This window comes from Drosophila busckii, unplaced genomic scaffold (assembly GCF_011750605.1).
Source record: "Drosophila busckii strain San Diego stock center, stock number 13000-0081.31 unplaced genomic scaffold, ASM1175060v1 hic_scaffold_38, whole genome shotgun sequence".
NCBI classification, from domain to species: domain Eukaryota; kingdom Metazoa; phylum Arthropoda; class Insecta; order Diptera; family Drosophilidae; genus Drosophila; species Drosophila busckii.
The window spans coordinates 14,215-28,175 of record NW_022872748.1 but is presented as its reverse complement, the minus strand read 5'-3'; the positions used below and the strand labels follow the sequence as shown (position 1 = coordinate 28,175).

Genomic DNA, 13,961 nt, shown 5'->3' with positions numbered 1-13,961 from the left:
TTCTTGCTGCCGTTTCGTTTGAGCCGCCAAACATTTTAGCTTTTATGGCCCAAAGGGGCAAAAATATGGTAACACACATCGCTCGCTCGCACTCTCTCTCTCCTGCTCTCTCTCTTTCGCTTGCAAATGCAATTTCCCAAAAATTGTTCATCGACATGGCAGCTGCAAATTGTTGTTGTTGCCTTCGAAATATTTTTCAGGCAGGGCAAACTCTTAATATATTCAAAGCTTGTTCGTTCTTCTTCTTTTTTCTGTCTAGCACTGGCCCAAAAAGTTTTGACTGTCGTAAACGATTTGCGGTACAAGTTTTTAACGTTTAACGTTTTTCTGCCTGCATTCAGTCGTAAAAAAGCGAATTTAAGCCAAATCTAAACCCGAAAACCAATTGCAATTCGAATTCGCATTCAGAATCACAATACGCCTGTCAATTCACCAAAATGCGCAAAATGCAAGCGCTTCGTCCTGCTCTTTTATGAGAGGTCAAAGTTCACGCGAGCTGACCAACAAACATGTCACGTTCCGAGCTTAACGTTAAACGTCGAGCGACGAAATAACTAAATACAAATAGCTGTGAGTTTATTTAGCAACAAGACTTAAGCTAATAGCAGCGAGATTGTAAATTTTATAATTTTGTAAATGCAAATTTAGTTAAAACTAAAATTTGATGATTTAAATTGATGATTGATTTCACAAAATAGATTATTGCTTTTGTTATTTTTTATATTTATAGATTAGATAAGTCTAATAATAATAACATTTATTATTTTATGTGAATTGCCAGTTTAGCTGAACTTTTTTCTCTTTACTTTATATATTAAAAACTAATTATAAGAGTTATATCAATTTTCAATTTCCATTCCGAATTGAAACGCATTACAACAATAAAAATAGAAAGGCATTGGGCGCTATAAATAGTTTATGTCTTTATTGTTATATTGCTGACCAACTTGTTTTCGATTTACATTATATATTTACCTTGAAATACATATATTTTTATTTTGAAAGTATTTCTTATCGCTCAACACGTTTTGCTTACCTGTGCAGCTTTTGGAGCAGTTTTAATGCTGCGATAAGCTTTTGTTGTTGTTGTTTTTTTATGTTTATTTATAGAGCGCGTTTAACATGCAAAACGCTTTATGTTTAAGTTTTGACACGCAACATTTATAGACCTTCGATAGCTCAGTTGGTAGAGCGGTGGACTGTAGCGAGTTTACAATTGTAGAAATCCATAGGTCGCTGGTTCAAATCCGGCTCGAAGGATTAATTTACTTTTTTGTTATATATTTTATTAATTAATACAATTTAGATTGCAATATAAGCTTTAAATAATATTAAACTAGCAATTAATTTAATTAGTGTTCAATTGGAAGTGTAAATTTAAATTGTTTTTATTGTAAAAATTTTATAATATTTAAAAGCTTAAATTTTATTGCTATCAAACATTCTAAAACAATTAATTCAAATATTTTTAAGCACTACTGTTTTAAAATTTAAATATTATAAAAAATAGTGTAAACTAGTCGAAATCAACGCTTTGTATTTTATTATGCACCCTCTCAACTGTTTGGGTTAACCTCGAATTTAGTTTTTAGCGATGTGTTGCATGCGCTGCTGCTCATAGTTTGGGGTTTGGCTCGCTTAGCGATTTTTTCTTTATTATGCTCATCAAAAGCATATAATTCAATATTTCCAATCGAGCAAATCGAAGCGGCACGCTGTGTGAGAAAGAATTGCGCATACGTTAAATAAATGGCATGAACATAAGCGAGAGAGCGAGCCCAGGCTCCAACTTTAGTTTTAGGCAGAGCGTTGGGGGTGGGGCTGGTGGTTATTGCAGCTATAAATCATGTCGTTGCATTTGTGGCACGCTTGGTTTTTCTTTTTTTTTTTTGGGTTTTGGGTTGTTTTTGCCACGGCGGCCACAAAAGAGTTTGGCGAACAGAGTTTTATGCAGTCGACAGTTGTTGGCAACAATTCGATATTTGACAGGCGGCATTTATCATGCGCCCCATGTGTGTGGCAAGCTCTCGGCGTGTGTCTGTGTGTGTGTGTCTTTAATTGCAAGTGCACTGTTGACATTTAATGAAACAATAAACACAAACTGCAGCAGCATCACAATTATAACATATTCTCGAGCAATGACAACACACGAGGCGTATGCGCAATAAAATAAAATGCAAGCTGTGCCAGCATCAGCCACATGCAAGTGCAAGTGGGCGTGGCCTCTGGGGATTGCAACTCACGTACAATGCATAAATATTTTAATTCAGCTGCTGATAGTTTTATGTTTGTTTCCAACTCTGTCTCAGCTGCTGTCTCCCTCTCTCTCTCTCATCTGCATTTGTGGATTAGAGCTCGGCATATGCGCCTCATATTTCAATTTATTCTCACAATTTCCCAAACTGTTGCCGGTTGCTTAAAAATTTTTGACATTTATGTGCAAAATAAATTGTTCAAGTTTATTTTATTTTCGTTTTGCGGCTTGCAAAGAATTTATGCTTGACAGCAATTAATTTCATATGTATTTAGTTTTATCAAATGGCTTAAACAAATTCTTCAGCAATCACATATATCAAAAAGTAGTTGCATGGTTTATTGCTATGTAAAGTGAAACGTTTGAGCAACTTGAGGAAGCAACATAAAATACAAATAATAACTTTGCTGAAAAAATTGTACGTTTTCATGCTATATATGTATATTAAATGTAGCTAAGTGTCTAAATACAGTAAAAGCTCGATAAAGCAAAACGCTACGCTCAGCAATTGTACCACATAACAATTTATTTGTTTTAATTTCAATGTTTGAAAAGCTGTAACTGAGTTTAAAAAAATTGCAAGCAGCTGCTTTATAACATTTTTTGTTGCTGTGGAAAACCAAATTAATATGAGCATGAATTTATTTAGCTCAAAAAATATTAAGCAAAGTTATTAACAATATTTTAAACACACAAGCAAATTTTTTTTAGAAATTTCATATTTTTAAAGCCTTTAAATTAGCGAAATGACAACAGATTTTAGAGTTTCCAGCATTTTTAGACTCGTAAGCTGCATGAGAGTAAAACTGCATTAAAATTTGGTAATTTTAAAATTTTTGATATTTAGCCAAAAATGTGATGTTACCCCTTCAAATTTCGTCAAAAAATTAAAAGTCTTACACAACAAAATGTAATGATGCAACTTTGTTTTTAGCTACAAAGCGAGCATAAATTAGTAAAACATTTAAAAATCGGTTGAGTTTTGAGCAAGTTATGGCTAAAAAGACAGTGATGCTAACTAATTTTTTGTTTAATAAATTTAAGCTAGGAGCTGTAACTTAGCGGGAATAAATGCGAAACAGCAAGTGCTTAGAACTTTTAGACACATAAGACTCTTAACTACAATTTTCTATTTCATTTTGTTAATGCAGAAATGTAGCATAATACACTTTATATAAAAATGTAGAAGAAATTGCGCTAAACAGCAAAAAGGCGCAGTCACTGCTATTGAGACTCTACTGTTTATTTTATAAGAAATCACAACGCAGTTTGTTTGCATGCCAAGCTCATTTTTTTGTGTTATATTTTTGCTGCAGCTGCTCCACTCAGCTGACAACGTTCGTCAACTCTTTTGGGCCAAGTACATACTATAAGTTGCCTGCATTTCGATTACCTTTGCCTTTGTGCTATCTCTCTCTCACTCTTGCTGTCTCTCTTTCTACCGCTGCCTGGGTATGCAATTAAATACAACGTTATTCAACAACAACAACGTGAAGCAGAAGAAGAGTAAAAGCAGCAACTACTTGTCTGTATTTATTTTCTCTTACTTGCTGCGCTGGCTTCGCCTTTGAGCCAGAGCCAGGCATGCAAACATATTTGTGTTGATTCGCTTTGTGTGTGTTTCTTTTGCTCGAACTCTTCTTCTTTTTCTACCCCATTTTTAACCTATTAATGGCAATTCAATGTAACTTGCAAGCGCAGCTCTCGCTTTGGTTCGGGTCTTTATTGCCAATTTGCTTGCTTTGCGTTTAATTAAAAATCACAAGTTAACGTGTTCGGCAACAACAAATAATAAATGTTGTTTGAAGTGCTGCACAAACAAATGTAAAAGCAAAAGCAAAAGCATTTGTGCCACAATTTTGCATTTTACACATAATTTTGTAATTAGTTTATAAGCATACATTTCAAATTTGGCAAAGTCAACAATAGCCATAGGCTGGACTAACCTAAGTCAACTTTGTTGGGCGTGCATAGTTTGAATTTAATTACACTGAGAGAAAGCAGTAGTAAGGGCAATTGGTAGTGATAATAAATAAATAAAGAGCGCAGCAGTAAAGTAAAAATATTCTTTAATTATTTGTCATTTTTTAAATTTATCATGCGCTGTTTACTTGTTTTAATTTTACAATAAATATATTAATACATTTAATTAAATTTAAATTTGATTAATATCCATATTCATTCACATTTTTAAACCAAACTTTTGTAATGAATTATTATATCAAACTTATACAGTCAAGACTAAGTTAATATATTAACACACTTAATTTAATATATTTCAATTAATTTCCATTTCGTAAGTGTATTTGACAGTCGAGCACGTCTCTTGCGTTGCTTGCTTCACTCGCTTGACTTTAATAAATTGCTAAACAAATCAAAAACTGTTGTATAAACTAAAAGTACTGGCCAGCAGCATCAGCTGCAGGCTGCATTAATCATGCGCCCCGTGGCACGCGCTTTGGTTGCATTTGGCTACGGCTACAGCTCCCCCAAAAAAAAAAAAACAAATTTCGCAAGCATTTGAGCTGAAGCATCCATCAAATTAATGGAATTTCATATTTGCCTCGCTGTGTGTGGAGGCGCAAAACCAACGCATAAACAAAATTTCTGTTGATAAAGCTTAAAATGTTAACGCAGTTGCTTTTGCTTTTTTCTGTGCTATTGCTTTAATAGAATTACTTTGCAGACTTTTCGCAAAAGAACAAAACAGGGCAAATGGCCCAGAGGGCGGCGCAGACACAAAAGCAATTTAAAATGCCAACGGTAGTTGGCTGCTGACTCATAACTAGCTACGCTCACTCTCTCTCTCTCTCTCTCCTTGCACTCTTGGCCTGTGGCAACTTTGTTTGTTAGCGTTGAGATTTTATTGAATTAAAGCAATTTGGCATGCATGTGAAGGCTTCTTGCAGTTGTCGCCCCCCTCAGCTAATTCCTGCCTTGATAACATGCCAGACACGTAGTTCCGTCCGTCCGGCAACGTTTTAAACGCTTTTCAATCCACAATGCAATCAACTAACGGTAACGGCACTCAACCTTGTCAACACCAATGTGACAATATGGCCAAAGCTCTCGCTTAAGTCCTTGCCCAGCGGCTAGTCACGCTGATTTTGCTTACCTGACTCGCTCGCTCGCTCTCTCTGGCCACTTTCTTTACTCTTTTTGGCTCTTATTGCGGCCAATTAAACCAAAGCGAGTGCTTCAGCTTCAGCTGCCAATGCACTTGGCATTCAAATTGCTCGAGTGGGCGTGGCGCCGCTGCCAATTGAATGATAACAGCAACAACAACAGCAGCAGCAGCAGCTCGAGCTGCCGCTTCAGCTGCATTGACTGCCGTAGCGCATTAAACAAAATTGCCCAAATGCCAGGCAGAGTGTCTATAGTCCGCCCACTCAGCCCGCTTCAGTTCATCCATGGCGCATTCTGCGTGGCAAATTGAAATGAAAAGCGCAACGCGGTTTTGTTGGCTTTGTTCGATGGCTGCCTCGTTGGCCTAGACTGTCTGCTGCTCCCTGCTCTTTTTCCTGCATACGCGTTGCTCCAGTGATAAAGCTGTAACCGCAATAGACAAACCAACATCTGTGCATATCTGTGTGTGTAACATTACGAGCGATGAGTGCACGTTCTGAAAAGCAATTCCAACAGTTTTTAATTTACATTTCAATCATAATTGGCAGAGTGAAATTCGAAAGTAAATTCGTGGCTTACATTTTCCAATTACAAACTTTACTTTAAATGCAGCGATAGCTTAACAGCTTGTTTGCTTATTAATTTTAATTAGCTGTCTCATTAGTTTGCCTAAATTATTGTTTTAAATTATAAAATAGTTAGATAAGCCAAGCGCTTGAGCTATATAAGCAAGCGATGGGCTCAGCCTAGTCACTTGCAATGTTTTTCAACTGTTTGCTGTTAGTTCTGGCCACGATCTGTCTTTGTGCAGCGGATCAGCGCATTATAGGCGGCGAGGATGAAAGCATCGATCAGGTGCCCTGGCAAGTGTCCGTGCAGTTCTTTGGCAATCACATTTGTGGCGGCGCGATCTACAGTGAGCAGCTAGTACTAACTGCAGCGCATTGTGTCAAACAGTACCCCAGCAAGTATCTGAGACTGCGCGTGGGTGCCACAAAGCATAATGCGGGCGGCTTTCTTTACAAGATCATCGCCAAGAGCGTGCATGAGGATTTCGCTTGCCCTTCGTTTGTCAATGACATTGCGCTGTTGCTAGTGCGACGTCCCTTACGCTTCAGCTCCAACGTGCATCCCATACCGCTGGCTGAAGCGTCGCCAGCAGCTGGCAACGCTGCCAAGGTGAGCGGCTGGGGTGTGAGACATATGCAACGCTGTCCATATGAGCCATCGGCAACGCTGCAAAGCGCTGAAGTTGAGATCATGGATAGCAGGCAGTGCTCACGGGAAATGCAAATTAAAATTGGTGACAACAGAATCTGTAGCGTTGCTGAAGATAAAAGCGCCTGCAAGGGCGACTCCGGTGGTCCACTGGTGGTCAATGGTAAGCTCGTGGGCATTGTTTCGCTGGCAAAGATGCCTGGATGTCGTGGACCCAATGTGTACGCCAATGTGGCCAATTTGCGTGATTGGATTGAGGAGGCAGCTGACAAACTGAAAAACAAATAAAAGTTAACAAGTGCATGTGATATGTTAGCAGCAGCTGCATAATGTAAATAATAAATATTGCAAAACAATAATTAACTTAATAATTACAAAACTCAACAACATTTAGACGCGATAGCTTTCAATTTGTGTAAACGTTTAAGCAACAAACGAACGTTGAACCAATTCGATAAAGCTGAACTTGAACCAATTTATCGAACTGCTGCGCTCAATGCTCAACGGTTCTGCAACTGTTGCCAATAACAGCAGACTGATCTTACAGTTGTTGTTGCTATCGATAGCGCAGCTGCTATTGCTGTAACAGTTGCTTTCAAACTTTCAAAACCTCACTTGAGCAAGCAATGAAAAACTACAAATTTCATTTCAACAGTCGCTTTGCAGCTGAAAGCGTTCGCTGGAACTTGTTTGGCTTTGCCCTCAACATGATTGCGCGGAACTCATAGAAATGGCATTCAGTGCGCCAAAACGCAAACGCATTCAAGCCACCGCAAACTATTGGCATGCCTGCAGGATATATGCGTTCCAGCCATATCCGTCTCACTGCCAGCTGCCTGCCGCTTCCGTTAAAGTGCGTCCGTCCGTCCGTCCGTCTGTGTGTCTGTCTGTTTGACTGTCTGACTTGTGCATTGCAATTTTTTAATGCGCCATTGCGCAATTTATGATGATTTCATGGCATTTTAATTTGAGTGTAGTCAGAAGCAGCGCAAGCTTTAAACTGAATAGTTTGCCCTCAGGCTCTGGCTCATTAATGCCATGCACGTTGCCTGCATAAAGAGAAGAGGGAGAGAGCAAAAGAAAGGCGACTTTAGTGTGTGAGCAAAAGATACGCATAGCAACGTTAATAAAACAAAAATGGAAAATATATAAATCAGTGTCCTTGGCACGTGTCGTTGTCGATTTGTGTCCCCAAAGGCGGCGGAGTCGACAAGCCAGCCAGGTGCTTGTCTCAGGGGTTGCCTACGGCAAGGACTGGCATCCGCCCTGGGTCAATACGCAGCCTTGTGCGCTGTCACGTTGTAAATCTCATGAGAGCAAACACACAAGACAACAGCGCGACAGACGCTGACACAACACGCGCGTTAGCGTTAGCTTTAGTCCTTTCACACAAATATCCTTAACCCATTTGCATGTGTGTACGTGTATGAGTTTTCAGTGGGGGTTATAGCTGTTGCCAAAGGCCCAAAAGGCAACACGCCAAGCGATTGCATTATAAATTAAACAACGTCAACGCAACAAATCAACAGCTGCGCTTGCAGCTAGCTAACTCTCTCTCACTCTCTCTCCCTACCCTTTCTCTTGCTCACTGCGAAAGTAGAAGAAAAACTATTATTGCCAAAACAATTTATCAAAGCAACTAAAGAACTAAAATCAGCTGCAGCTGTATCAAAGCTTGAAATTATTATAAAAACTTGCTGAACTGCACAGGTTTTCAAGTCATAACTTGCTCAAAAGTTATTCGAATTTTTAATGTTTTAATGCAAATTTTAATGCAGTTTTGCTCAAAAGCTTCTCACAAGCATAACAAGGCATGAAAATCTGAAATCAGACGTTATTTCGCTGAAAAACGGCTTACCAAAGTGCAATATTTCACAGAAATTTGTCTTGTTTGTTTACTCTTTTGTTTATAACTTTGCCAAATATTTTTTTTAAGTTACATGTTTTTTTTTAGCTGAGTTATAGCTTGTCAAAGCTTGAAATTAAGCAAAAAGTAGCTCTGCCGTATTGGTTTTATTGCCATAACTTGGTGTAAATAATTTTTTCAATAATCAAATACAACAGCATATGCTTAATTAGTAACTCATGAGTAAATTAAGCCTAAAAGCACTTCAGTGTGATTTTTGTTGGCTGAGATATAGCCTCGCAAAGTTAGAAACTGATAAGAAATTAAGACGGCATCATTTTTGGCAAAAATTTACAGGGGTTACATCACGTTTTTTGCCAAAAAATATCGAAAATCTTAGACTTTCCAAGTTTGAATGCAGTTCCTATCTTGCATCTCACGAGTCTAAAATTGCATTTAAACCTCTCCGTCCGGCAATTCTGGATGCAATTTCGTGAATTAACGGCTTATCAAGTCGCGATATTTTCACAAAAATCTTTGTCTCTCCTGTCTGCTTTACCATTTTCGTTCATAACCTTCGCCCCAATAATTTTTATATCATACAAGTTTCTTATTCACACATTTCTAATCTGTGCTTGCCACAGCCAACAGAATTTGACGTCATAGCGCATTTGGAATCGGGTTATTTTATCTCTTAACTGCGAGTTTATAGTGCTTTCGCACAGTCTGGAAATATAAACAAAAAGTTACTCTTCGCGATTTGGTTTTTTATAGCCCATAACTTGTCTGTGTCCAAAAAAGTCAAGCCTTTACACTATTGAACCTTACTCCCAAGAGGACAACCGGAAGCAGGTAGATTGTTTAGGTTCAGTATGCTCATGGCGCGTAGCTGGATTAAGCCTTAAAACCACTCGCAGTGCCGGTTTTTTTCCCTTTCGCTGTGGGTCCTCGAATTTATAGCTTCTGAACCGGTACGTTGAAAGTGATAAGAAAGTGAAGATCGGCATCATTTTGAAAGATACAGGGGTTACATCACGTTTTTTGCCAAAATATAGAAAATCCTAACTTTTCCAAATTTAAATGCAGTTCCGTTCAGATACGTCTCACGAGTCTAACAATGCGTAAAACTCTGCAATCGGATGTGATTTCGCTAACTTATAACTTCTGAAAGTTTGAAAATTGAACAAAAAATTGTCTTGCCTTTTGCTTTCTTTTGAAGAATATTGCATTTCCTCTTTAAATTTTGTTACAATTTCAATTTGAATAGAAGGCAGATTTTAGTTCTTGGCTGAGATTTATTTGGCAAACTCCAAAGCCAAGGCATAAGCCTTTTTTGCTTTAGCCAACATTGCGGTGCCCTCTGGCAGCCCGAAAGAAACTTTACATTGTGCGACGTCTGACAACTAAAAGTCCTGCGCCTTTTGTGCGTACTACTAAGTACTGCAGAGCCTTATATCTATTTGGAATGGAAGAGAGAGAGAGAGAGAGAGAGAGAAAGACAGCGAAGATGACTTCCAAGCCATTGGATAATGCAAACTATGCAATATAATCATAATCGCATGATATATGCTCAATCTCTGCAGCAAAAGTTTTCCAAAATTGCCAGCAAGCTGTGCCACAACCTTAAGCCGCCTTCACCATCAGCTCAGCACTCCCCCCGCATCCCGCTCTGTTTCTTGCTTTCGCACTCTGGAGAGTCAATTTCCAGCGATTAAATTAAGAATGCATAACTTGCAGGGTTTAACAACGTCAGACGCTTGGGTGGCCAATTGCTATGACTGCCACGCCCACCACAAGTTTGCTTACGGCATCCTTTGCAGCAAGACTTTGATTTTTATTTGCCATTCTCATTGCGCCCACACTGATGAAGTGGGCAGTTGACCCGAGACGACGGCTCCTGCTGCTTATTCCACTTTCTTCTCATGCTCAGCTTTTTATTTTCAATTTGCGTTATGCTTTGCAACAGCCTGACCTGCTCACTGTTGCCTTTATATAGCTGGAGCTATAACATAGTAGTGCAAATACACTAAGCAACAAATAAATATAAAATCCTAAATGCAGTTGTTTTTAAATTTTGAGCAAACGAACAACAATTTAGCTCTATTTAATATAAAATATTCTTCTGCATGAGCATACTATTTTCTCTCAGTGTAGCCCTGCATATAAGCTGAAACGTGCCCCGTTGTCTAGCCTTGTGTAACATGTTGTTAAAGTCCAACGAGTGCCCAGACTGAGCAGAGTATTTGTTTTTAATGCCGTTTGCATCTGCAAATAGTTTTCATAAACGAGTTGTTGCCTCCTGCTCTACAGTCTGTGGTTGCATAAAACAGTTAGCAAGGACAACAGCAGCGACAATGGTTGGCCAGCTCATAATGATGCTAGTTGGATAACTGTAAATCTGGGAACCAAGTAAAGCTCTCTTCGAATCAGAGAGAGGGAGAAAAAGGGCCGCAGCTACCATTGATTTGGTTTTACGCAAAAGCAAACAAAAAATTGTTAAAACTTGTGCCGTCTTTTGTTGTTGTTATTGTTGCTGCCCAACACCAACACATGGATAATTGAAATAAGCCTATGCTTTGCGTCTCGCACACTCGCTTGAACTCTTTGTTTTAGTCGTAACGCCGCCTATTGTGTTTAAATAATTCCTTGCCTGCTAATCTGCAAGGAAATTAGAATTGCCCTGCCCAAACGAGAACACAGACATTTCAAATTCATTTCATTCATTTTTATTTGCTGAAAATTGAATACAATACTATCAATAACTTAATGTATATTATTAATGAGTAATACATTAATACAAAAGCAGAACTTACAAAATTATATTTACATGCTTATATTTATTTACATTTATATATTTAATGCTTATTTCCGTATCGTTACAGATACTAACAAAAGCTCCGGACATTGCTGTAAGCCCTTTTGGCCTTCCGAATAAGCCAAAATACACTACCAAATAATCTTAACTACTTTTAGTATTTATTATTTAACTATAATACATATATTAAGCCGCTTAAAATTATAGAAAACAAACTGCTTTTGTTAAGTAAAACCTGAAATTAAAATTAAAACAGAGTCTTAAGGACTTACAAGTTAAACAAGGAAAGCTGTTATTATTATGTTATTTAGTGGATACTATTAAAGTTTTTGTGGTAGTAGTTGTTTTTGTTGTTGTTGTTGTTGTAATGCTTATTGTTGTTTTTGTATTAATAACAAGTAGTTTTCTTGTATTGCTGTTGTAGACAGTAGTAGTTATTGTTATTATTTTATTTGTTGTTATTGTTGTTGTTGTAGTTGCTGTTGTTGTTGTTGTTGTAATAGTTGTTGTTGTTGTAATGGTTGTTGTTGTTGTAATGGTTGTTGTTGTTATAAAGGTTGTTGTTGTTGTTGTTGTTGTAGTTGTTGTTGTTGTAATAGTTGTTGCAGCTGCTGCAGTATCTACATGTTGTTATTGTAATTTAAGGAGCTGAAATTTTTCAGGCTTTGGTCGCAAAATATGCTTAAAAATCACAAAATCGACTGTATCTCAAAAACCGTAAGGACGATTTTGATGTTCTTTTGCAGGATTGTAGTCCTTTTGAAAAGAGATCGTTTGAGACTATTTTCGTCCTGATCCTGGAAAGGATTCGGGAGTTATGGACCTTTTTCTACATACGCAAAATATTGTTTTTCTCAGCTCCTGTAAGGACTTTCGTCCTTTGAGTTGTATATTCTTAAAGCTCTCAAGGAGCACTCCTTGGACACCAAAGGACATCCTTGTAGTCCTTCTAGTTTCTGAGAAAAGGAGCATTTTGTGATTTTTGGCCAATTTTTGCGACCAAAACCCTAGAAAATTTCCGCTCTTAAATTACAATGTGTAGTAATGGTTGTTGCTGCAGTAGTTTTTGTAGTGGTGTTGTTGTAGTGGTTATTGTTGTACTGGTTGCTTCAGTTGTGGTTTTTATTGTTGTTGTTGTAGTTGTTGTTGATGTTGGTTGGTAGTAGTTGTTGTTGTTGTTGTAGTGGTTGTTGTTGTAGTTGTTGTTGTTGTAGTGGTTTTTGTTGTTGTTGTAATGTTTGTTGTAGTAGTTGTTGTTGTTGTAATGTTTGTGGTTGTTGTTGTTGTTGTTGTAGTAGTAGTTGTTGTTGTTGAAGTAGTTGTTGTTGTCGTAATGTTTGTTGTTGTTGTTGTAGTAGTTGTTGTAGTGTTTGTTGTTGTAGTGGTTGTTGTAATGTTTGTTGTTGTTGTAGTGGTTGTTGTATGGTTTGTTGTTGTTACAAACATTACAACAACAACAAACATTACAACAACAACTACTACTACAACAACAACAACCACTACAACAACCACAAACATTACAACAACAACAACTACTACAACAACAACAAACATTACAACAAAAACAAAAACCAGAACAACAACTACAACAACAACCACTACAACAACAACAACAAACATTACAACAACAACAAAAACCAGAACAACAACTACAACAACAACAACTACAACAACCACTACAACAACAACAACAACTACTACTACTACAACAAACATTACAACAACAACTACAACAACAACAATAACAACCACTACAACAACAATAACAACCACTACAACAACAACCAGTACAACAATAACCACTACAACAACAACCACTACATAAACTACTGCAGCAACAACAATTACTACACATTGTAATTTAAGAGCGGAAATTTTCTAGGGTTTTGGTCGCAAAAATTGGCCAAAAATCACAAAATGCTCCTTTTCTCAGAAACTAGAAGGACTACAAGGATGTCCTTTGGTGTCCAAGGAGTGCTCCTTGAGAGCTTTAAGAATATACAACTCAAAGGACGAAAGTCCTTACAGGAGCTGAGAAAAACAGTATTTTGCATATGTAGAAAAAGGTCCATAACTCCCGAATCCTTTCCAGGATCAGGACGAAATAGTGCTCAAACGATCTCTTTTCAAAAGGACTACAATCCTGCAAAAGGATATCAAAATCGCCCTTACGGTTTTCGGTATACAGTGGATTTTGTGATTTTTGGGCATATTTTGCGACCAAAACCTGGAAAATTTCCGCTCCTTAAATAACTATAACAACATGTTGCTGCTGTAGTACTACTTGTTACAGTTGTTGTAGTTGTGTATGTACAACCACAACAACAACAATAATAACAACTACAACTACTACTACTACAACAACAACAACAACTATAACAACAACAACAACTAGAACAACAACAACAACTACCACTACAACAACAACTACAACTACTAATACAACTACTACAACAACAACTACTAATACAACTACTACAACAACAACTACTAATACAACTACTACAACAACAACTACTAATACAACTACTACAACAACAACTAGTAATACAACTACTACAACAACAACTACAAAAACAGTACTACAACAACTACAAAAACAGTACAACAACAACAATACATTTATTGTTCTTTGAAATTAGAGGAGATTTTTACAAGTGCTAGTCGCAAAATTGAATAGAAAAATACAAAGCGCATTGTAT

General features: G+C 37.5%; 2 protein-coding genes and 1 non-coding gene across 3 annotated transcripts; all 3 read left to right on the top strand.

Annotated features, from left to right (window-relative positions):
* The first annotated feature begins 1,168 nt into the window (after positions 1-1,168).
* On the top strand, positions 1,169-1,260 carry Trnay-gua. The gene is given in 2 exon segments: positions 1,169-1,205; positions 1,225-1,260. It is a non-coding gene; the product is annotated as a tRNA-Tyr (tRNA).
* Positions 1,261-6,139: 4,879 nt separating this feature from the next.
* On the top strand, positions 6,140-6,886 carry LOC108595394 (trypsin). The gene has a single exon (XM_017980623.1). It carries the CDS (start codon positions 6,140-6,142, stop codon positions 6,884-6,886), a length of 747 nt encoding a protein of 248 aa, XP_017836112.1.
* Positions 6,887-12,736: 5,850 nt separating this feature from the next.
* On the top strand, positions 12,737-13,141 carry LOC117135017 (putative uncharacterized protein DDB_G0275629; the record flags this gene model as incomplete). The annotated part of the gene is given in 2 exon segments (XM_033294814.1): positions 12,737-12,784; positions 13,016-13,141. Coding segments are annotated over 2 exon segments (174 nt in total), but the record flags the coding sequence as incomplete, so codon positions are not given.
* Positions 13,142-13,961: the final 820 nt, after the last annotated feature.